General features: G+C 40.6%; 2 protein-coding genes across 9 annotated transcripts in view; both read right to left on the reverse strand.

The window, feature by feature from the left end:
• znf512b (zinc finger protein 512B) overlaps positions 1-6806 on the reverse strand; it is a 34078-nt gene extending 27272 nt beyond the window's left edge. For 4 of the 8 annotated variants that reach the window (XM_038722406.1, XM_038722404.1, XM_038722405.1 and 1 more), the window contains exons 1-2: positions 5629-6805; positions 3919-4053 (exon numbers count right to left, since the gene is read on the reverse strand). In XM_038722406.1, coding sequence (XP_038578334.1) covers positions 3919-4051 — 133 coding nt within the window. In that variant the 5' untranslated portion in view covers positions 4052-4053; positions 5629-6805. Of the gene's footprint in view, positions 1-3918; positions 4054-5628 lie in introns of all 8 variants that reach the window. The other 4 variants (XM_038722403.1, XM_038722401.1, XM_038722399.1 and 1 more) reach the window with 3 other exon arrangements.
• A 3271-nt stretch (positions 6807-10077) lies between these two features.
• Positions 10078-27976, reverse strand: part of samd10b (sterile alpha motif domain containing 10b) — a 53216-nt gene continuing 35317 nt past the window's right edge. The window contains exons 3-5 of the mRNA XM_038721548.1: positions 26082-26250; positions 19878-20018; positions 10078-11849 (exon numbers count right to left, since the gene is read on the reverse strand). Coding sequence (XP_038577476.1) covers positions 11827-11849; positions 19878-20018; positions 26082-26250 — 333 coding nt within the window. The 3' untranslated portion in view covers positions 10078-11826. The remainder of the gene's footprint in view (positions 11850-19877; positions 20019-26081; positions 26251-27976) is intronic.

Here is a 27976-nt window from a genome sequence, read left to right on the forward strand (position 1 = left end):
GTGTTTGGGGACATCCAATCACAACAACTTTGGATGACTTGCAGTGAATTCCTGGTGGATGATGCTGACATGTGAAGTGAAAGTGAAGCAAATATATATAGATCCTGGTGGAATTTGTCTTTCATGCACTGAGACATGTTTTGGTATACACATGGACAGAATGCATATACCAGCAGCCATGAAAAAAGACATGTGTTTATGCAACATACAGTATATGCGAGCCAGACAGACAATGCCTGCTCCAGACTGTTTGTGGTGCCCTCCTTATGGACAGTGACTCACCAACTCAATCTCTCTCCTCTCACATTTCCCTGTACTCCTTCTCATCTGCCATCCTCAAGCCTGCCAAATAAAGGTGTGACAAAGATGACAAAGGACTCTCCTCAAAACGAGATGCAGCATCAGGCTGAGAATAACACCAGAATTCAATTTCATCCCAAAACAAACATTCTCCAATCTATAGCTCTTTATCGATCTTATCTTTCGGTATTTCACCCATTTTGGAGACTCAAAGCATCAGGCTAGAACTACAAAATGTAAGAAATGTGAGACGTGAGAAGAGTGAGGATGGGTAGTGGGGATATTGGGTGGGAGCAGGGTGAAGAGGGTTGCAGGGATGGAATGGAAGGCAGGTGGGAATAGTGAGGCTGGAGGCCCGGTGATTCACTGTTGCTGATAATACTGCCTAATAAGTGAGACGAGAGAGAGATGAGGCGTTTGAGGGAGGATCAAATGGAAAGGAGTGACTGTTTGTGTGGAGAATTGGACAACAAACAAGTGAGAGAAGGTGTGAGAAAGCAATAAATGAGAGGAAGAGCGAGAGATTGCTGTTGAGGCAAATATGCAGGGTCAGCAGATGGCATCTGTGGGCCTGTAATGAAGGTCCTGCACTCAGAGTTGTGGACACACATGCACACACACACAAACATTTAAACGCAAACAATAACAGCTCAAAGTAGCACATTTAACATTTAAATGTAGCTGCAATGATGTAAACCTACGCAGACCTTCCCTGTACTGCAGCACCGACTCTGGTGCACCCACCTCCCCATACCCACATTGGAAGGATTGTGTCCTGGGATCCAGTAGGTTACTGCACCACTCTCCATCATAAAGCAGGATGGTCAAACATACTCACACACACATGCCCAGACTCCACTCATTTATGCTTGCATTAATGTTTGCCTAATTTCAGGTCTTGCCTAAAGCATTTGGCAGAACAGCGTTAGTTCTTTCCAAATAGTTACACTGTAAGTTGTTTAACAGCTCAAATCACCGGTGTAGGAAACATGACTAATCTAGGGCACTAATAAGATGTTAATATGAAAGAAATGTGAGAGCAAAGGGGGAAAAAAAGAGAGAGACAAAGATAGAGCAAGTCACCCTCAAGGACCACATCCTTTCTGCTAAGTTGTGTGGTGTGGCAAGGTGACAGCTCAACCACACCACTCTAGGAAAGCACACAAAACCCACTTTGCAGTCTTTGTTTCGTTTCCATGTATAAAAGCATAGAGGGATTTCAGGAAACCACTAGTACAAAAACAGCCCAGCCAGAAAGGATTTCTTCATTGTTACATCATGCAAAGTTTCCGACAAGGACGTTTGTTGCCCAGCGTGAGAACTGATAATGCAACGAGGTGTGACAGTCCAAAGGAACACAAATGAAAAACGACCAGGGGCAAGAGGGCAGACAATGTGGTACCTGGTTATCTGAGGAGCACACTGTGTACAATGGGCATAAACTGAGCACAAAAAAAACTCCACAGGGAGCCTTAGATATTGATGCCTTTGTTTCCCTAAACCGAGGCTCACAACCCCCGTGGGATTGATAAGATAGCGCCAGGCTCATTATGATTAGCATTGTAGCATTTCTCCTCATCATTAGCTTTAGAAAGCTCAAGCCAGTCACTGATGAGTAATAAGTTAAGAGGGCCAGATTTCAAAAGATGGATTGTTGTTTCAAAAGGTAAGGCATTTTGATGTAGACGGTGTTGGTGTTCTGCTATAGGAGCTACAGAAAGTCAAATCACAGTGAATTAATAACTTCTTGCTTTAGCCTCAATTACATCCGAGTGAATCATAACACACACCAGTTAGGGTGCGGTGGTTCGGGAATACAAATGCCATTGTAATAGAGTGCCTTTTTGAAATGAAAATGTAAAATTTCTAATGCATTTCTTATGCCCTGCTTTGTGTCTAAATCAGTTAACGTTACACTAGGTTCTAGCAGCCCTGTGTTTTCCCTTGAGGTTGCTGGATGTTCTTAGAACGTTTTTAAACCACATAATCACATAAAACTCAGTTCATTTGCAATGTTACCAACTAAGCCTCTCTAAAGGCTAGGGAAACCCCTGGTAATGTTCCAGATAAGAGCAACTTTCCATCCAAACAAGACAATTATTCAACTACAACATAGTGGAATGTAGATTATTATCTTGTGCAATCAAATTGTGCTGGAAGCTGTCCTCAGAAACGACTTAACAAAAACAGTCTCCTTAGCACAGACTTTCAAAAACACTGATATAATTACTGTACAGGCAAATTTTTGAGAAGCTCCACTTTAATGAGAGTCAGAGCAGATCAACTGTGGAAAATGAAAACGAAACGGACAAGCCGTTGAGTCTAAAGTTACCAGAAAAAGTCCCGTAAAGACCAGGGCCAAGCCACCATCACCTGTGATATCGTTAACTGAACACTCACACACAATCATTGGAGGTACTCATTAGTGAACCTAAGCCAAGTACGCATACTTCCAACTTTGCACTGACTGATTTATAAACACATCTTGTTTATTGAGTAATGTGTAAAACAAAATCGATAAAACATATAAACTCTGAGAGCCTACAGAGAAAAACAGTGTTATGCTACAATACACTATTTAAGAGCAAAAACAGCACATCAGCCTGTATAAAATGAGGAGTTGGAGACCGTCCTGTAAGCCTGTGCTATACTGCTAATTATCAAAACATTAGCCAGAAAACATATCAAATTAAAAAAATTTAATAAATGGCTTCACCACATTGTGAGAAAAAAACTGTCCCATGATTTCCTGCACTCTCTCTCTCTCTCTCTCTCTCTCTCTCGGTTCTATCTTGAAAAATTAGCTTTGTATTACTGTCCATGGCAAGCACACACAAATGCACGCACCCACACAGGCATGCAAATACAGCCTACAGGGCCGAATATTAACACGGAAACAAAACAAACTGAAGCACCTCGTCTAGTGTGGTTGCTGTGCGTGTCTGGGAATGAGAGGCTATTTTGTAGCAACCAAAACAACTGGGTCATATAAGAACAGCCCCAGTTTTCCAAGTCTGCCTGACTCTATTAACAAAGTCATGATGATCTGCTGGTTATTGGATTGAAACATAATTCCGCAGTCCGGCTCTCTCTTTCCAAACTCTTCCATCTCCATCCAGATGGCTTGGGGTTTCACTCATGTCAGTGCTTGGCACTACTTGTTTGTTTGGTTTTCTCACTCTAAGGCAGTCTGAGGAAAAAAGTTTTCCAGGCCCTTCTGTGGCGAGAGGGATTGAATTTCAGTGAGGCCGGGGGAACCATTGATTCTCAGTAAAATATAACCCATTCAAAAAAGCAGCAGGGACAGTTATACATGTATGTTGATTCAATCATTGAGAAACGACACTGAAATTCTATACAGCCAGCCTGGAATTACTCCAGTCCAGCCAATGGAAAGTCAATTGAATATTGAGACAAATATTCAAAAAATGCAACTCCAGTCATCACACGTGTGTAATTATGTCGTGTTCTCTGCGAACATCACCCTGGAATCAGTCCAAGAGCAAACTTTGATGACACAAACAAAGCCTTCCTCATTCCCACATTTAAAACAATCTGTATACATCTAAAAGTCACACACTGTTTTCATGTAACAAAGTGCGGTAGCTCGTCACTCACTATGTTTGTTGTTGTTTTCAGGGCCTGGCGCGGATCTGACAGGTTCCTGGGGATGTCCATGCTTAGGGGTCCGGCCCCTTGGCAGCCCTGATGAGGACAGCTTCCCAAGCCTGGGGCCACTTGGGCTCTCCATGCCTGCAATGGTAGTTGAGGGGTTACAAACACACCGGAGAGACAGACAGCCAGAAGCAATATTGGGCTGCTTTCTGACGCTCATTAATCCCGTTCCATTGCTTGTCAAAACATTATTAGCGATGTCCACCGCATCAATAGCTTGTGATGATGCTGTCTCCTTGTTCTACAATGCACTTTCTTCATGTCGGACATCGGTGCTATTGGACTGAAGGTTATCAGAGTGGAGGCACACACATCATCTGCGGAGGTAATGAGGGTGCGACCTTCTATGTTTCATTTCAAAATCAATATTCTCACTTACACACTAACCCCATGCTCTGCCCATTAGACAAAAAGGTGAGTCAAAGAGAGAGGGATGGCTTCAAAGCCCTTTCCTGAACATCCCTGCCTTCTTTCTTTATCAACAAAAACAAGTGATACATCTCTTGATCAGGTCACGTGGTCAGCAAGTTTTTTTTGCTTTAGGCTAATCTTCATTTGTTGACTGGTAGATAAATTAGACTGGATAGCCCTCCAATCCATTATAAATGTCCGGCCACCATCATCCATAGTAAGCCTATATGTCAGTTTTGGGCACTGTGTGCTGAACCCTCAGTTCCCATCAGCATGGGACAGTCTAATGGATGAAGGCTGACAATCACTAATTATGCTAAGTGGGACTGATTATCATCCAACATGCTTTCTTTTAGCGCACATTCACGTCACTCTCCTAATGAATTACAGCAGCACACAAAAGGGGTCACTCAGCTGGGGGTCACTCAGTGTCTGTTTACACGCCATGCTACTCGCTGTGCATTGAGCGATGACGGCTCATCCCTCACAGTGATAATACGCTCCCAGTTTAGTGTTATAAGTTGTTAATAAATGCAACTTTAAAAGGCACTGTGAGCTCGCTGCACCATGCAAGCTGCAGAAATGTTGCACACACTGACACCAGACACCTTCCTGTTCCTGTATGATGTGTCAGAGAGTGAAGAGATCTACAGAGTAGCATTTAACTACTTAAAAATGAACAGATGTGGCGGTGAGAGAGATAAAGACACAGCAGGATAGACTGCTGAATTATCACCAGTTGAAAAATTGTAAAATCACTGCAAAGAAATTTTAGGCTCGTAATATTGAATTTTGAATTTCAATAGTGACCTGGATACTTTTTGTGTACTGTGCATTCTTATATCCTGTTATAAATTGGGCACTCCTACAATGCTCTTCAGGATATAACACTTTTTAGTTATACTCTGGCATTTGTACAACATCCCTCAATTTAAAAAATAAAAATAAAAACACTGCAGCTGGTGTTTTCATAAAAGATTAATTCTACACATAAAGGACAACCCTACATTACCATACATTTGGCTAGACACAACAAAACCTGGTGACACCCACTCACATCTCCTCACACAATCTGCTGACAACCCAACCTGGAAATAAGTATTTTAGCTCCGCACGTGGCACACTGCCATGCTGTGTGTGTATGTGCCTCTGTCAACTACAACAAGGTTACAGAGCTGCCTATTTATGTTGTTTGGGGGGGGAGAGTGTTACACTTTCTTCCTTCTGATCGGCCACACCTACCTGAACTGTCGGGCAGTCACCCAGCGCTAGGGGCCGGGTGGCCCCGGGTCACCCACGTGAGGGAGGAGGGGGTCAGGAGACAGGCACCAAAGTGGGCGTTTTTCCTCCAATGTTATGTTACATGGCAATCACACCTGCTGTGCGTCAAGGACCGGTCAGGCTGGGGTTGGGGGGCCTGAAAGGAAGCGGACAGTCGTCACCGTCGTCCTGTGCCCCCACTCTGCAGACGACGACGTGGTGGAAGAAGAAGAAGGAAAAAAAAGAGCAAGGCAGGAGAAGAGAAATTACAATTTCGTCTGAACGTGAAAAGAAATCCTGGATACTTTCACCTTATTCCCAGTTTCCAATAGCCTTGCCCCCTTCCTTTCCTGCATTAATATGTATACCACGAGGCACTTCTTCAACCTCTTGTCTTCTCGTTAAACACTCCATAAATATTAAAAATAGCCAGGAAAAGATAGGTAGGTCCCCGACTCCTTGAGGAAAAATATTAGAATACGGGATGGTTTATATAGGCAGTGAAGCAAAATGGCGACTTTATTACGAAGGAGGAGTAAAAAAAAATCCTTGCGCTGGCTGGAGCTAAAGGGAGGCACAAAAATATGTTTAGTGCAGTAATTTCGACGGCTGCGAGACAGTTGGGTAGAGTAAAAGAAAACGGAGCGAAGGAAAATCAGCAGAAACGCCAAATCTCGGTCGGGTTTGGTACACTCCTCGGTTCCTTACCTCGGGATTATTTCGTTTTTTTATACGGATATTATCTCGGCGGCCGTGTACAGTATTACAGTAATGTGTGTTGGGTCATGCGCGTATCCACTCCACCTTTGACAGTTGCAACTACAGTCTTGAAGCAACTTGCAAACTCTCGCGTTATTATTATCTATATCGAGCAGATTAATATTTTGGGGCTGCTGTCTAATAAACTCGCTGCGATACCGGCTCGTGCTGCTCCTCCGACGTAACGGCGCTCGTCCCTGACGAAAAAGGGTCAGGGCTTAAATTCCTTAAATCAACATTCGCTAAGTATTTTAATCTAGTTGCCGCTAAATGTTCTCCCCCGTTCGTGGTCCAGCTTCACCAAATCAGACAGGGAAAACGAGTATTGCCCCGTAGTCTGTGGCAGGCTAATCTTTGTCATTGCCTTAGTGTAGGCCAGTGCTTTAGTCAGTCACTGCAAGTAGCCCTCTCCAAAAAAAACACTGGAATAACAAATATGCCCCAAATGTGCTAAACCTGCTGAGTTTAAAGCGAACAGCTCCACACAACAGCTGTTTTTGGACTAAGTTATAAACCAGGCTTTTATAAGAATATAAACTGCAATATCAAAATTCAAGGTCAATATTAAGGTATTAAAACTATTGATGTCAATAGCAGCTCAACAATATACGGGCATACAGTCAATATAACATTGGATTTTTAATAGCTGTAGCATCATGTTGACTACAGGCTATGTGTTCACTCCTTGCATTTCCCCCCATTTAAGTCAGCTAATAATAAATGTTGAACATATGGGGTGAAGCCACATCTACCTCGTATCACAGCCCACCAAAGTGAATCGTTCATGGCATCACTGCCACCTCACTTGGTTTCAGTAAAACAACAGAGGGTCTCTCTTAGTCTTTGATTGGTGCCAGGCACCATGACCTAATATTTCCCATTAGTGGAAATCATCTGAATCCATGATGTAATGTAGGCTATGTCTAAAAAAATGTTTGCAGCATTGCCAGTGGAGGGCAGAAGAGCCTCATTTTTGTACCATGTGGTTTTATTCTATTGAATCGACCCATGGCACAGCACCACATGTGTTTAAATATCATGAAATATATTGTGTATTTCAATATCACTTTTTTCACACATTGTAACACTAAGAGCTATGCCTGATAAGAGTGTACCATGTTTCTCCATATTGATCTGCACAAAATAGTAACAGACAAGTCAGAAAGAACACAGCATTAATTAATTGAATGACTTGAAGGCAGTACTAACATCTTAAGTGGGCTACCATGTTATTACAGACTGCTGTGCTCTGTCTTAGTTTACTGTCTACGAAAAGTATACGGTGCCACTTATTCATATTTAATAACACGGTCCAAGTTAATGTTTAATTTTATTATTGAAACTGACAAAAGATTTCCAGATTTTTTAAGTCCAGTCAAGGTGTGTCTGCATTAATCCTTCACTAGGGGGCAGTGTTGTCCTGTGATTTATTATGAGCAGCTCCTATGGAAAAATGGTCCCCCTGTAGCAGCTTTGTTGCTTTTAAAAGTGTAGTTGATATTCATAGCAATGCCATGTGTGTTGGGACTACTTTGACCACTGGACTGGAGGGGATGATCAGCTGGTTCGTGACACACTGAGACTAAGGGGTGTTTCACTCTGGACTGAGTGACAACTGCCACTGCTCTCCTGCACAGTGTGTCCCCACTGATAAAGTTAAATCTTCCTCCTGCTGTCTTTAATGGCTGCTGATGAAGAGTTCACGTGGGGCCTTGTGTGACCTGCGATTAGTCCTTATACCGTGGCAGTGATTTATGTTCCTACTCCTCCTCTGCTGAGCGAGCAAAAGGCTACTTAATGGTTTTCAGAACTGGCCAGGTGGAGTGGTTGGTGCTCTAAAAGGCTCTTGAAGAGTCCATCCAGCAGTTTATTGTTTAATTTATCTTTTTTGACCTTTACAGTGAAAGTTGAGTGAGCACACATGCACTTTTTCTTCCATACTAACTTGCTTTGTAGTGGTATACAGAATATTAACGCTTGGGCGCTGGCCAAAAACATTACTGTCTTCAGCTGTTTACGCCACTGTACAACTTCACAGCTGCTTAAGGGCCCCTCAACAGTAGCTGATGAGAGAGGACAGAGTGTTTCTCGTTCTATTTTAGTGCTGTCAAAGGACTGAGATCCAGCTGATCAAAGCCACAAGCAGATAACGATAAACATGCAGAATGGAGAGTCTCAGCATTTGGGTGTTTTAGAATATAATGATGAAAGACAGGCTTTCAAAAAGAAAAGACACTTAATAATAAACAGTAACCAATTAACTGCACCATCCAACCATCTGCTCCACGGGTTTATTCAGGGCTGAGATGGTCACTGTTCACTGAATCTGTTTATCATACATGTGCCTTATTATCAACTGGTGGGATGCTTCATGTCTCTCAGTAATTGGATCCCAGTGTGTGTGTGTGTGTGTGTGTGTGTGTGAGAGCAAGAGACAGAGACAAGGTGTGTGTGTCTCTTTCGTCAGGAAGCCCGGTTTTGCATTTACAGAGTTATGAGTCGTGACTCAGAGAGCATGGTGCAACTATGAGACAAAGTATACTTTGTACCATATACAACGTGCAATCCTTGTTATTCAGATTTTTATATTCAGCTTCCGATTCGCTGTACTTTCTCTTAAGGTCATTGATGAATAAATGAAGGAAATAATGAATTCATAGAAGAAATGAAGAAGAATGGGAGAAAAGAGTAATCAAACAGCAGAGGGAAGGTTGTAAAGAAGGGAAAAAGAAAGTGAAACAAGTATCCAGAAGAGTTGTGCAGCATTTCTTTGTTATGGCCAGAATAGGATATCTGGGGATGCGTGGGATTTGAGGAGATTTATCACTTTTGCACCACATAAATAAAAGCAGTTAGGTTTCTGTGTATGCATTTGAGTGTAAAAAAGATTTTGTAGTGTTTCTATATGCTCAATAAATATATTGTGGTTGAATTTTTTTTCTTAATGTGTGGATTGTGGTTTTCAGCTATTCCACTTCCACTAAATGTGTCAGAAGAAAAATAATTTAATGATATTGTGCCCAAGAGGTTATGGAAGTCTGCATTAGCCCAAATTCAACCCATGACACGGGCTAATACGGTTTAAAGTTATAAATAGGTAACATTATTCAAAAGTCTTTTTTCTGTACACACATTTTATTTTGCATTGTCTCATTGTTAAATTGCTGCAACTATAGAAGGAACAATGTTAAATTAATTTAAAATTTGTTCAATGCTTGATTTATTTTACAACCAACCAACCAACCAAAACTAACAAACTATTGTTTCCCACAGAGGCTATTTTCGTAGGGACACTCTATCACTTCCCTCTCATATTCAATCAGCTTGATGATGGGAGCACTGCTAGCCAAAAAATAGATTCTCAAAGACTGGAAGACAGCAATCATGTTTTTTCCAAAAGTTGTCACAAGAACAGATTTCTGGCATACATTTGGACAAACTTTGTTTTAATAACTTGTCTGTCAAAGACGGAAAAAAACATATAATCTAACCTCTTACAGGATAAATGAGGGTTAACTTTTGTAACTTGAGTTTTTTTTTTCTTCTGGTTCCTTTTTTGTTGTTGTGTTTTTTGATGCTAATTTCATCAAATGTGTTTCAGTGTCTGAGTGGGCTGACTGTATACAGAATAAAACAATTTTAAAAAAGCATGATAGTAATTCAGTGTGCACATCAGGACCAACAATCTCAATTACTTTATTCTAAAAAGACAGCTTTCATCACATTCCATCCCATATGACTTTATATCTGTAAAGCAGAAAAGTGTTTCATTTCCCCGTTTTTTTTGCATTTCAAACAGTTCATCAGTCATCTGACAAAGTAAACCAAAAGTGTTAATATTTACATAGTACATATCTATATAGTACATCAGGTAATCAAAAATAATACAGTGTGTTTTGTCCTCCCTTTTAACAGTCAAATACTTATATTACCCAAAAACTCCTTGTCGAAGGACAGATGGAGTGATAATGGGATGGGATGTTTTTGTTTGTTGAGAATTTATTTTATTTTAACGTATATATTTATGTGACTTAAACATCATCATCATATATGGCGGTCTGCTGCTGTCTAGAGTGACATGAAAGGTGCTCGCTTCAGTCGCGCTGGGAATGCATCTGGGTAGCTGTCATTGCATCTTGATTTCTGAGCATTTGAAATCACACTGTCGCACCAGGGACAGAAAATACAACAGAGACATGTCCTTTTTCTTAGTATTTGTGTGTGACACAAAGGGTAGAAGCTATGAGACTGGTAAATGCTGCCACTGTAACAGGCAAAATGTATATTTCCCTCAGCAGACACTCACTCTTGCATTTCAACTCATTAAAAATAATTCTTAATATGCATCCCATACAGTGCTACACCTCTCCACCATTTATCATTTAAATTATTGCTTTATAAAAAGCATAGACAGTCATTGATCACATTAACTCTGTTTCCTCAGGTTGCACACCATTAATAAAAGACCTTGGTACTGTTACAGTATACACAGATTCATCGTGTACGTTATTCTACAATGCTCATACTGTATATATTTCTAATTTCTCACTGACATACTGCAAATCAGTCACAATACAAAAAGATTGATTTTTGGAATGGCATTCGGCTTAATGTGTTATTGTTGATCCTCCAAACCTACACTACCAAAATTCATGTCCTGAGACGGAAATTCAGTGAAAATTGTGGGTGAGGATTTGATTAGGATTGTATTGACATTAGTCTAATGCATTAAGACCAGCTCAAATTCCTTATGAGCAGGCTCGGTGTTGTAACTTCAAAGGGAGATGGAGATCAACAGGAGGTTTCCTTCGCTTTAGATCCTGTGGCAGAACTGTGGCGCTGCATGTAAATTTATGTTTACACCACAATATTAACCATCCTCTACATGTTTTCAGCATCACCGGGTTCGAAGGTTAAGGGGATTAAAAACCATAACAAAGAGTCATTCATGTAATGACCTTAACCAGAAAAGAGAGGGAAAACTGTGAATCCTGTTTGTGCACACGTAAAGCATGTGTCAAAAATAAACCCGAGTGTGGTTTTTCACCAAGGTTCTGGCCAAATTGCCAGTAAGATGGATCCAAATGAGAAAGGAAACCAAAAAGGAGATTTTCTGTAATCAAGCATATACCAGTGACAGGCCTACATCATGACTTGCGTGAATCTTACATCTTATCACTATGTTACAGTGGGTACCCCTGCCTTGAGCGGGGCTTTGTCTCTGTCTGTAAACCAGATTGGCCGTGTTGAATGAGAATCCTCCAGACTGGTTGGCATGTGGTCTATAGGCCTGTCCTCTCCCCCTTTCACTCATTGATTCTCCGCTCACATATCTGAAGACAGCAGCTCCTCCATGGCTCCTAGAGATGCATTGTGACAGAGGATGAGGGGAAAGGGCTGCCAAATGGATCCAGGGATGAGCTAAGAGAAGTTTCCAAAGGAGGCTGCAAAGAGAGGGGAGAGAAGGGAGTGGGGGATACATAATTAGGACTCACGTGGATAGAAAAAGCAGAAGTTAAAGAGCAGAAGTAGTATGCTCTCACATCAGGTCCTATTGTAAGTCTGTCCCTGTTAATGCACCATGAAGTTGTTTGCCCTGTGTGCTAAGGCTCTCACGCTTTGAAAAAACAGTCTCATCACAGAGCCTTTTCAAAGCACAAGTATGGGGCTCATAACCCTCCTGAATCTGTATGTGATACGTTACTCCCCCAGACTCCACTGAATTATCAAGTAACCAGCGCGGCTGGCCTTGTTTCACGTAACACACTGCACTCAATCACAGAGCAACAACCTCTATAACGACCAATAATTTAGCATGAAACACTGGCTGACTGAATAAGTAAGAGAATAATGATAGTGGGTGAAGATTGCTGTAATGGGGCATGGTAGAGAGAAAGACACTAAAATAATGACATAAAAACTGTTATTAATAAAGCCAATAAAGGAAAAAACTCAAAAGATCTCAAAAATAAGAATGTTGTTTGCAGAGATTTAATGTATAAAAAGTCTAAGGTTACAAAACAGGTGTACACCTAGATATAAATTATATACAAATCCTAGTGTACATAATTCTACTATTTCTACTGTGCCGTTTCGACATACACTGTGGTTAATGCAGGGATATAATACAGCTTTACAAACAAAGGGCAGAAATGATGACATTAAGCTAATCAGCATGTACGAATAAGCTTTTTTTCTCAATGTCATTATCTCTCTTTCTTTTTCTCAAAACAACAGATGCGACCAGGTGGTTTCCCTGACAACTAGCCAGTTCGTTCCATCCTGAAATGACACCAAGTGTCAGTGGGAAGGCAGACTTTTCTCTCCCAGACTGCTGGCATTTCAGCACTAAGCCCTGCTCTCCTGATAGCCGAGGAAGATGCGCCACCTGTCTCTAGACACAGACAGATGTAACACGGCACTGGAGTGAACCTGAACCAGGAAACGACGGAGAGAGACAGAAGGATGGAGAGGCACTGATATGACTAGAGGCTTGTACAGACAGAGAGAAAAGCACTTCTCTCATAGAAATCCTTTTAAATGAGCTCCCAATGGAGTCATCAGAGCCTAGGTGCAGCAGAGGAGGAGGAGAGGCGGATAAGAAGAACGGGTTGAACAGCAACCAGGCAAAATCGACATGTTCCTCCCTTTCTCTGTCTGCCACGCTCAGAGTTCCATTCATATTCTAATTCAGAGCTACAGTTCAACTGGCAGACGTCACATGGAGCTCTGAGTAAAGCTCTGCAAGGATGGGCAACATCACAGGTGCGTTTCAAAGGAACAAAGTTAGCAAGACAGTCTCCCAAGGCAACCAAGGTGTTGCCAACAACATATCTTATGAGGTGGGGTATGGGGGTTACTAACATCGTCATCCTGTTGTGTGTAGGCAGATGGCTACACACAAAGGCATAGACTGACTTTGATGAAAGTTTGATGTGTTGAGAAGGAAGGAGAGACTGACAGTTTACCATAAAGACATAGCAACAAGCAGAGGGGAAAAAGAAGAAGGAGGGCAGATCCCCCACTAGGCTGTGATCTGAATCCTCCCTCCCAAAGCTTTCCAGATGTTACAACAAACCCTGCGTTGTTCACACTGCCCTGAGAGAGCTATGGCTCTGGGCTGTGGAAGACAGCCTCTTTACCTTTCACAGGTTGACTGATATAACACAGCCTAGCTTGCTGAAAATACATGAAAAAGTGCAAGTGAAGTATCTAAAAACAACACTCCGTAATCCAACCATGAAAGCGTTTTGTATAAGAGGAAACAACAATGAAGGTTGAAGTGGTGGATGCGCTTATGTATGTACATTTGCTTTCATGATTGATGCTCTGACTTGAATTTCAACACTGCATGAATCTGTTTTAAGCATTTGTGTATGTTCTAGTACTTAACAATGACCTAAAACTTTATCAACACAAACATTTGTTTTGCGTTTCAAATACTCACACACTAAAAAGTTTATAGTTTGTTGGAGTTACAATGGATTCCAAAAGTATGTTAGTTAAAATGCATCCCAGCACTGAAATTTTTTAAACCAGTATTTAGTGTATATTTAGCATATTTAGCCATGTTTTATTGTTAGCCAAATTTTATGGTCGCTATGCTCAGTGAAGGATGAAAAAGGGAATGAGTGTTTGACATTCAAAATATTTTCAGTGCTGTATGACTTTAGCCTTTTCTTAATCAAATTACTGATTTATTAAAAAGCGTATTAGCCTAAACTTTACTCTTTGATCACCATTTAACCTGACAAACGTGTATGAATGTCATGTCCATCTTGTGATGTGTGATGTCACATTATTCTTCAGTTACGGAGGAACTTAATTTCCCCCTATAGCGTCTACAACAAATGACCTGTGATTCATTGAGTTTGTGCTCCATCCACCTATCCATCCATCCGTCGTCAACCACTTATCCTGCGCACAGGGTCGCGGGGGGTTGGAGCCATTCCCAGCTGACATCGGGCAAAAGGCGGGGTACACCCTGGACAGGTCGCCAACCCATCGCAGGTTCACACATAGACAAACAACCAGTCACAGTCACACTCGCACCTAAGGACAATTTAGGGTCACCAATCAACCTAGTCTGCATGTCTTAGGACGGTGGGAGGAAGCCGGAGCACCCGGAGAGAACCCACGCAGACACGGGGAGAACATGCAAACTCCACACAGAAAGGACGTGACGACTGTGGTTCTCCCCGGGACCTTCTTGCTGTGAGGCCACAGTGCTATCCTGAGTTTGTGCTAATTTCTTAAAATGTTTGCTGTACTCTATTTATTACTTTGCTGTCTGCTGTCTCCCATTCATCAAACGCGCAAAGCATCTGAAAGTGTCATGCATGCAACACATGCTCTGCAGTGTGTTGTGTAAAACATCAAATAAAATCAGTGGAGTGCCCATTTAATACAAATTCAATTCTGCTGTTAAATCCATTCTCCTGAAATCTCTCCATTTACTAATCAAAACCTCAGGAAAACATGGATATCATCTAAAAATACACTTTTCATGCCGTGAAACAAAATGTGTCTTTCAGTTACCGAAGCTGCAAGTGTTTTAAAAAAAATTTTTTTCCCCATGCTTATTGTGTGGAGAACAACATTTTCAGCAATAATTTGCAACCCAAGTAATGTGATTTCATGTAGAGTGTGAAATGCTATTACAGTGTTTTGAGCAAGTGAGCCTGCTCCAGACAGATTAGCGTGCAGCGGAAAGTAGAGCCCCATAGCCAGGGAATGAAAGTGCTATCAGATCAAGCTTTCTTTCACTATCCACATTCCTTCATTAACCTCTTTACCCATCTCATTTCTTTATCTCTGTTATCTGTTAATTTCGTCCCCTGTATTTTTCTCGATCTTTTAACCATCTCACCCCAGTTGCATGCAGCTCGGTGTTCTCTTTTTTCTTTGCTCGCTATTCTTCCTTTTCTTCCCTCTTCGTTTTAAAAAATCTCACCCTTCAGGTGTTTTTGTGCAATTCTATTCTATTATTTGTCCTTTTAATACTGTATCACATATGATATTGTTATTTTGGAGGGACACTGAGAGAGCAATTATTGCTTGTAAATGTTTAGTATAAATTACTGAAGAAAGCATTTTACAAATCTGCTGATGTGAATAATATGAGAGTCGTGTTAAATCGTGTAAATCGCGCTATCATGGCTCAGATTGGAGGCCAACACATCAAATTCTAGCTTATTCGTGTTTTCATCCTCTTTTCAGCAGTTATTATGAGATCAATATTTAATTTTTGGTAAACCCATCAGAGATGAATTGGACCTGACAGGCGCTATAACACAAGGCTTCACTAAATCACGCCAGAATTGCAAATGTATTGGGAAGATCGTTCAGGGAGAGCAGTTGGAAGTGTGTGTTAGGTCGAGTAGAGTACAGCGTGAACCAAAACAGCCTGTGCTCTGCTTCTTAAAGATGAGCATTAGAGCAAATCCTGCAGGTGCACTAGCTTCTGTGCAACATGTCTGGCTCTTTCTTTATCACTTCCACCCTCATCTTTCCATTCCACCATCACCATGCTACACCACACATATCGCCTACCAAATACCATGTGCCAGTCGAAACATCAGCATTTGTTCCTGCCTACCCATATGTGTGAGTGTTCAGCCAATTAGCACCAAACAGAAATATGTTTTTGAAATTTTGACCTTATAATAGTTCACAAAGTTCTTACAATTCACAGGAAAAGTCAGGGGATCCCAAAAGTCAGTAGGTTTCATCCTCTGGGGATCATCTGTGTCTAAATATAATTTATGTGGCAATCCATCAAGTACATGTTAGAATATTTCACTGGTTATGTGAAAAGGTGGCCTTACATGGAAAGCCAGAGGTGTCGCAATCTGTTCAGCCCAGCCCCTGCTCTTTAGGTTTTGTTTGTCTTTGTTTCATGTCATTCATTTATTTTTTTCCAAATTTTATTTTCAAACACTCACCTTACCTCTCATTTCAGATACATTACCTCCTGCCCTTGTGTGTTTTCTACCTGTGTGATGTCTGCCTTGCCCTGATAAGTTTCACCTTTCCCTCATTACCATTCCCTAGTGTATTTAGTCTGTGTGTTCCCTTATCTCAGTGCCAAGTTTGTCTTTGTCCATGTGTCAAGCGTTCCAGTCTTTTCCCTATTGCTAGTTCTGCCAGTGAGTGTTTTTGGAATTTTACTTTGTTTTCCTGGCCCTTACCTGTTTATTGAATATTGATTTTTACCTGCTCCCTTTTTGGATTTGTTTGCCTGTTTGGACTGCTTTCTCTGGACATGACCTTAGCCTGCTTCATCATCCCTGTAAGCCTTTTGTTCATTGACTTTTGCTATCAAATTATTATACAGCACTAACTCTGCCTCTAGTCTGCATTTGGGTCCTATTTCTTGTGTCCCTGGTTACTCTGCTGCCTGTCTTCCACATTCAGTGGCAATCAGTTGTCAAGACATTACACTAAAAACAAAAATGTCAACCTCATGGTGGCACTAGAGGAAATGTTAGGGATCACCAAAGTGAGTAGGATTCATCTTCTGCGGACCAAGAATGTTTGAACAAAATTTCATGGCAATCCTGTAGTAGCTTAAATAGTTGAGTCTAGTGTGGAACCAACTGTCTGACATTGCCACTGCTGGAGCCACTGCGCTAGTTTGGCTAAAGTCACTTGCATACTATATGAGTTATTGAGATAAATTTGATGCTTGTAGCTGTAACATTATTTTTGGATAAACCTCAATCATTTAAAGGTTCAGTGTATAAGTTTTGGTGGCATCTAAAGGTGAGGGTTATGAATTGCAACCAGTGGCTGCAAATGGTCCCATTTCCCTAGTCGTGAAGTCATTCTTCCGTCTTCAGCATGTGCTCATGTGCTCTTAAGTATGAATGTGGTATTAACATGGACGTTGCTACAAAGATGTGTTGGATTAGCATTATCAGAGCATATAAACAACACGCAGACAACTAATTCATTCTACATGGACAGCAAACTACTGTCATAACCATATTACAAATGACATGTTTGTAAAATATGTAAATGCAATAGTTTATTTTGCACAAATCAAAGTTCTGTAGACTTTTTTATGTCCATTTGTGTCATTCTAAGGCAATAAAAACAATGGTTTGTTATGTAAGGTTATCATACACCACTGAAAACATAGTTATTCATATTATATTGTATTTCTGTCAATCGATCTTCCTAAATATTACACACTGACCATTAGGTATTATTTGAAAGTATAGGCTGAGATGCAGAGACGTGACCTTTGCTGTAGTGTTGGTCGTCATGCTGTAGTAGATAATGACAGGAGTGTCATTTTATGGTAAACAGTTTTTTTTAACGTTCCAGTCCACACTCAGGCCATCATCACCTCTGCCCTGACCTACCAATTTATCACCACCTCATTACACTTCTCATTTAATTTTCACCATTGGGAAAAAAATACCCAGATACACATTATCACCCCTTTAGATGCTTCCCAACCTGTCGTACCTTTAACACCTCTGAATAGCCTCTAACCCTGTAAACCTCAGGTGTTTTATGAGGCCACCAAATTAGCTTGCCCTTATAGCTTAGAGTCAGAGCCTGCTGAACTGGCAAATTACATTTGCATTGCTGAAATTTAATTCTTTATCCTTAGCAGTCAACTGCATTTCATCTAGTCAAGTTAATTCAATGTAATTCAATTGAGCATGCTTGATTGGCATTAAATTGCATAAAAACACAACTTTCACTAAGTGTCTAAGTGAAATGAGCTAATATGATATGAGAGGAAACAATAAATTGGACCAGAAAACCAACTGAGATTGAGTGCCCTGGTGATTCACTGGTTAAAGGTACATGTAACTGTGACATCTGGTCTGGTTGGGGACCTTTGTTGCATATCAACCCCATTTATCCCTTGTTGTGTTTCCTGTTCCTCTCTTGTGAAACTTCACAAGCCAAAGCCAGCTCAAGGTGAGAAATTCACTTCACTTGTTACTCATAGCATTGCTGATCTTCTGTATTACCAGTAGCTGAAAGAAAGGGTTGTTTGACTTGTGATGCCTGCAGTTTGTTATTTTACGAAACAGTTTTTGTTGAAACAATTTTATAATGTGCTATTCAATGGCTTCAGATTAAGTGAATTTTTTAAATGTAGTCTTACAGTCAGGAGCCCTTTTTATATGACTCACTTAGTCAGTCTCTTTTATATCACATCTATGTCTTCAGTCTCTTGCTGTGGGGCTGTGGAGCACTCACGTAATCTGTGGCTCCATACGTGGATGTGCTGTGTCTACAAAAACACCTTCAGGTCCCGAAGGTGGGACATGGTAAGATTAAATTGGGCATCAAACCCAGAATAATTTATATATTTTTTGTGAAGCACTCATCTCAAAGCAGTGTAGCAGTGTAGTGAAAACACGGAAAAACAGTAACTGCATCAGCAGCATGAATGATAAATGAAAGTGAGAGTGTGAGCTTGTCAGATTGCAAAGACCACTTAATTTACTTGCTTGAACGTAAGTGATGATTGTAAGAGCCCTAGCACCATCAGTTCATAATGATCAGTTGATGGTATAAACAACATTGCTCTGCCTGAACTAACAAAATATTCTATTTTCAGTCAGACACACTTCTGTCAAGCGAGACTGAACCATTTATAGCAAATGATTATGCAGTAATTTTTGTTATTTGCAGAAAAGGGTCTGATCTTCCAGGTGCTCCATGAACAGTTTGAGTACTGAATTAAAAGGGAGCACATTGGAAATAACTAAAGTAACAAGCATGTTGCAATTCCCCTTAAATGCTTTGAATACAACATCAAGACACATCTATCCAAATATTAAATTTGTCTTTATTATGGTTCAATACCATTGGAGAGTGGAAATATATGTATATTTGAATTTGGTTTACTTTTCTTCCGATTGATTCCCTATTTCCTATTTTGTACTTATCCAGGTACCTAGAGGGAACATTTTGTTGCTAAACTGAAAATTTTAACAATCTCCGGGGAACGGAGAAATGTGTAGACATTTCACGTTGATGACTTGTAACCATCAGTGAACACAGACAACGACCACATACAACAATCACAACAACAACCAAAACAAGCAAGTCACATCAAACTGCTGAATACAGGTCAGCATTGATTGACTGAGCCAGTTTATTGATGGCTGGATAATAAAAGTGTTTACCAAAGCCATCATTCATAGGCTGGGCAGCAAATCAAGAGCTCCCATCAATAACGCCACACACAGCCACAAAGAATTGCACTATGATGTCCAACTCCACGCATGTCACAGCAGGCATGCGTGGTTTCAGACTGTCTCCACCCAATTTAGCAAAACCCAACTGCTGTCCACCTGTTTGTCAGGTTCTTTTATCTTTCCCTCCCTCCCTCCCTCCCTCAAAAAAAAAAAAAAAAAAAAAAAACACGCAAAAACACAATTACCTGCAAAAATACACAAAAACATGGTTACTCACACACGCACCATCTTGTTACTTACTTCTACTAAGGAGCTGCAGGTTGCGGACCTCTTCTCTGACTTGCAGTTGGAGGACTTGTTGGAGGACCTCCTGCCTCAGCGTCTCCTGGACGATTCCCATCCTCTCCAGCTTCTCCCCGTTCAAACGCAGCAATGCCCGCCCTGCCAGGAGGAGGGGTATATTGATTACCTTTCCACATAATTGTAATTACTATTATTAAGAGCGGAGTAATTTAATTTAGCCTATGTATATTTGTCATTTCAATCAACCAGGTGGCAAAATCATTCGCTAAAAAGTTTTTCAGTTGTGAATGTGTAAAAAAACACAAAACAGCAGCAGGCAAAGTAATTTAAATTTGCTTCATATACTGGATCCAGGATTCAATTTACCTTGGAGTTAACCTAAAATGCAGATAGATGCAAATGCTCTGTATTTGTATAGCACCTTTCTAGTCTTTGCAACCACTCAAAGCACTTTTACATCAGTTCAGGGTTCAGTATCTTGCCCAAGGACACTTCAACATGCAGCCTGGAGGAGCCGGGGATTGAACCGCCGATCTCTCAGTTAAAGGGCAACCTGGACGTCTTCCTGAGCCAGAGGACGTGCAGTCCAGATAGATTAAACTCCCTGGTGTTTTTAGAAAATAATTTCCGATCTCCAGACAGACGATACCGATTCTGCATGTGAGGGCTGTGCACCTCCAATAAAACATAGTTTTTCTTTTTTCTTAAAGGGGTTTGCAAATTCTTGCTATGTGCATGTGGGTTTGATGGTGAGACATGAGACTTTTTTGTATGAATGTGAGGGTCTACAGTATCGATTGCATGCCTTGAGAATGTGTTTGACATTTTCTGTGCAAATATGCATTGGTGCATTTATGCTGTAGATTCATTATCTAATTTCCAGGGGTACGGCGTTTTTTTTTTCTGGTTAGGACTGCAGCCTTCCAATTAGTAACAGTAAAAAGGCTGGCATGGGGAGGACTGCTCAGGCTGGGTGTTTCCTGTGGCTGAGTTTTACTACAGCATTTGGTGGTTAACCCTGGGGACACACACATTTAACATACCATTACCCACAGTAAACAGCTTTTACAACCAAGTTGCACTCACACAAACACAAAGGCAATATGAAAAACTTAGACATGCATGGGTGGTAAAAAAGACACACACACACACACACACACACACACACACACACACACACACACACACACACACACACACACACACACACAGATTCAGGTTACAATGGGTAGGGGAGCTATGTCCTTCACCACTGCAGACAGAAGAGGAATCCATCATACCTACAGCAGCTCTGTACAATGCCCAAATCATAATTAGACTCATTACTCATGCAGCTCACTCTCCACATTATTCCAGTCTTTCCCATTTCCTTCCAGTGGACATCAGTACATGCTGTCTTTCTCCCTGTGTGCATTATCTGTACATTACTGCAGAAGAAAAGTCCCCCAAGTTCTGTTTGCATGTATGTAAGTACTTGAATCGTATGTACGAAATGTCAATAATAGGCCACAATTGTTAAATCATCTTGTTTTTCCTTTATTTATCCACAGTAGCTAATAAGCTGTATGTCTGAAGACTGCCAGAAAAGAAAAAAGAAAAAAATGAACAAAAAAGAAGAGTCAGTACTCTTATTTCATAATTCAGTCTCTAGGGTGGAGAATAGACTTGTGTATGTAATAGAGTGATTGACTGAGGTAAGTCTGTCGTGACCCTCAGTGGACCCAGGTCTGGGCTAAGTGCTTTTAAAACCACCTGTAAAAACTAATGTAACATGCCCCAAGCAATAGTTTGCAACATCTTGCAACATTTGCATAGTAATAGCACTCCTTTGCCAATCCTAAGCCCATGTATCCTAAAATGAAAACTAATATTATAATAATAAAAATTGGGGTTTCATATCAGTTGTCCCTGTGAGCCTAGAGGCCGAGTTATGCTCTAAAACAGTGTGTTCTGAACAGCCACATTCAAAAGCGGGGTAAAAAAAGCCAGCCGTCACAAAGAGAAACAAGCAGCCATAATTGCTTAAATATGGGGTAAATTGCGTACATTTCCAGACAGTCACTCCTGCAAGGCATTCATAGTGTTACATGCAGTTTTACACACGGAAATCGAAAGGAATAGTTGTGTAAAGAATGAAAAAAGAAATTCAAACCCTGCCATCTTTTAAACACCAACACACCTGGCCCACTAACAGTTTCATGTTCAAATACTGGGATACCCCAACCCCCCATCAGTGGATGTGGCTGAACTTCTAGACAGCCTTCCCATGTTTTCAAATGTATGACTCAGTTGACTCATCTGCCGACCGATGCATTCTCACAAGTCAAACTGCAGCTCTGTCTATTCCTATCTCCATTTTCTTATTTTACATCACCACACCACTGTGCATAATGTATAGGTGTAAGAAACCTGCAGAGGCAGACTGAAATAGGATTTCAGCTTGAAAAATACATTTGATTAAACGTCTAGAAAATTCATTATTGAATCCAATCTCTCAGGGTAGTGCTGCAGCAGAAGTCAAATTTTGATTAGCATGAAGGCTCTGGTTTGTACTTTGACTAGTTTCCTCTATCTACAGGGATACAACATTGAGGACACTTTTGTTAACAAAGCTTTGTTAAAGTTAAGTGATTGATACTTTATTATCTCAGGAAGCATCAATAATTATGTGTTTTTTTTCTCTTTGAGATATGATACATAGCTTTCACTGGAGCTAGGCGAGCCAAATGAGGACCGAACTGTCACAGTCCTTGCCTTACAACCAGATGGGCTGGAACAATACAAACAATAGCTACCTCTACTGTGGGCAAGTCTCCACTCCCTGGGAGACGAAACCATGGCAAACCAGCTAGCTTTCATAGTGGTCTAATGGATGTGTGTGTGTGTGTGTACATGTGGTTTAAAGGCTTTCCCTCCTCTCTGTTTCTAGCACATAGAGTGGAACAACCCATTTTGTGTGAGCACGACTATCTTGGGGATACAACAACAATAATGTTCCATTTTTTTCACAGTTTCAGTAATTTAAAAAAAAAGTTACACACACACACACACACACACTTCTGTACACACTCATCAACCCCTTCACTCCATCTCTCCCACAGCCCTCTTGTGTGCTTGCCAACAGCAGTACCAGTATGTCCTAGAAAAACCACTGCCCTTGGTCTGTGTGTGTGTGTGTGTGCGTGCGTGTGTGTGTGTGTGTGTGTGTGTGTGTGTGTGTGTGTGTGTGTGTGTGTGTGTGTATGTGTATGTGTGCAAATGAGACAAAGCAGATGAATGGAGCTCAAATCAATTCCCCTCAGACAGACTTAATACAGCTCCTAATAATTGCCTGCAGATAGGGAAAGTAGTGCTGTCAAAGGGAGAAAAGAGACACAAAAACAAAAGCTGTTTCAATAGAGATCGCTTCTCTCAATTTGGCTTCAAAATAAATTGCTTATTAACGATGTCTGTGGGCAAATGGGAAGCAATTCTGCCTTGGCTAGGACAATAATGACACTTAAAACAGTCTGAAAAGCAACCCAAGAGGGAGGAAGGTAAAGACTTCCTTAGAAAAGAACAACCTTTAGATTAAACCTTTGATAGTAGACCATTTCAGTCCATGCTGTCCCTGAAGACCTATACTGTATTACATTTCTTTCAGCTTGTACATACAGCAACAATAAGGTAAGTGCGTAGCCCTGTAGCACATTTACCATTCGCTTTATTTCACTTTCAGTATATATTCTACAGTGCATTTTCCCCATCCTATCACCCTCATCTGTAATTTCCACCAGATATAAAATTGTGACCTGCTTCAGGATATATTATCTTGATAAGGGAAATAGAATATTGCTGCAAGGTGTGAATTCATGCAACAGCAGCTGGAATGCAATCCAGTCCTCAAGACCACATCTGGTGGTGGTGTAGCTTGTTCAGATCAGATCTCAGTCTGCATATACAATCTATCCAGCTTGCAATGCAATAGACAGCTTGCAGTCTTGATAAAGCATCTGCACATGAGGATAGCAGGTGACAGTTTATTGCCTATTCCTGTGCAGACAGACTGTAGACTAGAAAAAGATGCATAAAATAAAAACAGCTGGTGAATGCGAGGATTGGGATAAGGTGTAATTATTCTCATCTAGTTACAGATCACATCAGTGATACCAGGTGAAAAAAGGGCCTCTGTCACTAAATCACATAATGCCACCATTTTTACTGCTAAGCATTAATTATGCCAAGTATTATGAATCTTCTTTCCTTGTGCTTCTGGTACGCCACATTTGAGCATTTTACAATTATCCTGTAATTGCCACTTCTGGCCGCAGTTTAGCAAAGTTACATAGGAGCACTCTCAGTAAAAGTAACAGTACCACAGTGTGAAAATGCACCTTTACAAAAAAGGTCCTGTATTAAAAAATTGCATTAAAAATGTATAAATACTTATTACGCTGAATAGACCCTTATAGCTTATCATATATTTAGCATGCAAAACATTCATATGCAAAATAATAGGTATTTACAGCTGTCCTATAAATGTAGTTCAACATTTTTCTCTGAAATGTAGTATAAAGTTGCACAAACTGGAATATTCAAATAAAGAACAAATACCTCACAACTGTCAAAAACTAATAAGAGGTTTGTCAGATATTTTGTTTTCTGCAAGTGGATGAGCAAGTAATGCGTTTGGAGTTTGCTTCATTGGACTCGCTTGTTAATAAGGAGATAAAATCACAGGTGTGGTATACTGTAGGTGACACAAATTCATCATAAGCGCCACATGCATTACTGTGTGGTGGAACAGAATCATAATCACATTGCACACATAGTCTGACAGTATATTTCCTGCTTTTGACCAGCACCCATCTTAATAATCTACATCTTGTCTGCTACTACTAACAATATTAGTAATATAAACATACAGAACCAAAAAAACAAAATGAATAGAAGTACAGCAAAAGATAGCATAAATAGACACACCAATTAAATGTAATGCAAAAGCAAGAGACAGTGAAGAAGCTACACTGATCTCCTAAGGCAGCTTTTTTTTACTGTAATGGTGCCCTTACTGAGAGACTGAGAGAGACACAATTATCTTTGGGTCACTGAACTAATATGATACAGACACAGAATCTATTTCTCAACTGCTGGCAAGGTCCAGCATCCTTCTGTGTATAAAAAACACAGAGAATTTGTATGTAGAGCATTTATTGATGTGATCCTTTGATGCTGACCATATGCATCAACAACAGAAAGACATATTCACCCAACATTTGCATAAGAAAACACAGGAACTAATAATCCAGGCAAAAAGGAATCCAGCTGGACATCAGCAAGTGAATACATAAGGATAATTGGATCTGAGCCTCCCTCTCTCTCCCTCTCTCTGTTTGAGAATACATAAATAAAAATGATCAGATCAGAGCTACTGTAACTATGACTATGGCACCCTGTTAACCCTAAATCCAATGTTTGTGTGTGTGTATGTAGTATGTATCTGTATGCGCTTGTGTGTGTATGCATGCAAACGAAAGTGAGTGGTGGCTGACCCTACGGCACAGAACAGCAATCTGTTCTCTGGGAGACAAGAAACTGCTCTACCGTCTGCTCTGTCAAGGCTGTAGATGTGTGTGAATAAATGTGTAATTGTGTGTGTTTGTGGCAGTGTCTGTGTATGCATTTGTATGCACCTGCTCATGTGTCTGTTGGTATTAAGGTTTGTGTGTGCATGCACTTGCATGCATTTGTGTGGGCTTGCTTACAAGTGTGTGTGTGTGTGTGTGTGGAGAGGTGGGTAGGGGTGGAGGGTTGTTTAAACTCGAAACACGATAACCCACCATTTTTTCTGCAGCTTTCCCTTTCTTCTCCAAAAATAGGCTGCACTCCTTTCGTTACCTCACATGAATGCCTTTTAAATCTCCTTTGGAGAGATTTGGGTGTAAACCTGTTTCCAGTTGAAAAAGCTAAGCTGTGGAACCACAAACCTAAAAATAAAACTTGTGTGACATTTGGTAAGCCTTTTATGGCTGTGGTTTGCAATGAAGCATCACTTCTGCGCTTATTAAAAAGGAGCAGAGGTCAATGAGAATATCACCATCAAGCAACAACATCTACAAGACCACTCGTACGTCATTGTCATCAAGTTTGCACTCTTAATAATTTAAAAGTAGAAAATTAGCTCTCATTACGACAGAAGAATCACAATGTTGTGTACAGTACCTGTGATGGCGTGATGGGAGAAGGCCTCTACATAAGTCAGGTAGTTGTGTGGACAGTGTTTCTTAAGCCACTTGCAGACGTCCTGCTGAGTCCACAGCACCACAGGTTTGGACAGACTGGACAGAGTAGGACTGGTGTGATACACAGTGAAGGCTTCACCCGGACGCAACTGAAAAACAGAAGCCGAAAATGTTACATTAACCAACGCATTGTACAGAGTCACTGAGTGTATGTGTGTTTCAATTTCCTGAAGTACTTGTACTACATGACAAGTTGGAACATTGCTTTTTTGTTTTTAAAAAAAGATAATCACCTTGTAATTGCTCTACAGTAGCTGATGGTGGATTTTTTCATTAATGTCAAATTAGCTGGGACGATGCGTTCTAATGTCACAGTTTGCAACAAAATCCCTTCTGGTATTCTAGTTCTAGTATTACACGTAGAAAATGTGCAAATAAAGTAATTTAATAGAAAGCAGCTCATTAAGGGTCTGTAGCCTGCAGTGCTATCTCTCATTCATCACATATACAAACTAACAATGTGCAAGTTACCTTTAACCACTTAAAAATCTGAAAAGGTCGGCTTGTGTGAAACAGATGAAATTCACATAATGAGCACAAACATAACCCAAATGAACATTAGGTTTAAAAGCTTGTAGGCATATAAGTGAAAACAGATGCTGTTCTTCTGATTAAAAGGGCCACCCAGTTTTTCACCTTTTAACTCTAATTCAGAGAGACAAATGTAAAGCTGCTATTTCCTCTGCATCACCATATTTTCTCACATTTATCCAATTCTGTAAAATGTGGCAATTCTTCGCTCTGTCAACAACATATCTTGATACAGTAATTACATTCCATACATCATGTCTACCGGCGTGGGTTGTATAGTATTGTTACTTGACTGGTCTTTTTCCGGAGGTAATTTTTCAGTCAACATTAGTGTGATTCTGTCATCTTTATCTTTCTACTATGGAATTAATACAGTAACATCTTTATTTATCTGATACTTAAGTCTTCTCTCTTTCCTTCTTCACAAACCTTCTGCTGACCCTGAACGTTATCAAAAATTTTCCTTTGTGTGTCACGGCCATGTGCGGGGAATTAATGTGGACATTTAATAAAGTCACAACCAGTTCATATAGACAGAAAACACAACCCCTCCTTGTCCCCTCAGCTCTCTCTCTCTTGTGGGACTTACTCTCATATCTAATCCATTCATTCATGCTCTGACTGAGCCAACTCCACAACAAAGGCTTTGGCTGATTTTCAACAGAAAAACACAGAACTGCTGCCAAACGTTCCACTCCATAACTGACTGCATTTAATGGGATTATGTATGCTGAAATGTCATACACACAAATGCAACTGGAACACACTCTTGTAGCTTAATATCCAATGTTCTCCCCGTTATGTTCTTGTTAATGACACATAGATCTGCTCCCGGAACGTCTTCACATCTCAGTATGTGATAGAGACAGGTTTCTAACTATTTACATCTTTGCCTGCTGCTTTAATGATATCTCCTCCTGTCAATCTAAGCACCAATCAGCCCTATCAGGTTCTGGCTGGTCTACCAGCAAAGTATGTTCTGCTTTGTAGGCCTTAATTGAAAACATCTCCATTCCTCCACTCCGGTGTGTTTGCTCGTTTCTTAATTACACACATACTTCTAACCCGACTCATTGGAGCGCTGAAACCATTTTAATAACCCAAATTTACTGCTCGCCCCCCCATCATTAATTGTGATTGAGCTGGGAGAGGTGTGGAAATGCTCTCTCTTGTGGATGATTGAGTGTGGACAAGAGAGGATAAAAGTGTTCCCTCATCTTTGGATGCCCATTTCGTCTGCCTGCAATGAAGCTGCAATCCTGCTGATTTAGTCCCCATTATCTC

This window comes from Micropterus salmoides, unplaced genomic scaffold, assembly GCF_014851395.1.
Source record: "Micropterus salmoides isolate LMB-PRFRI ecotype aquatic unplaced genomic scaffold, ASM1485139v1 Ms_hic_scaffold_16, whole genome shotgun sequence".
Lineage (NCBI taxonomy): Eukaryota > Metazoa > Chordata > Actinopteri > Centrarchiformes > Centrarchidae > Micropterus > Micropterus salmoides.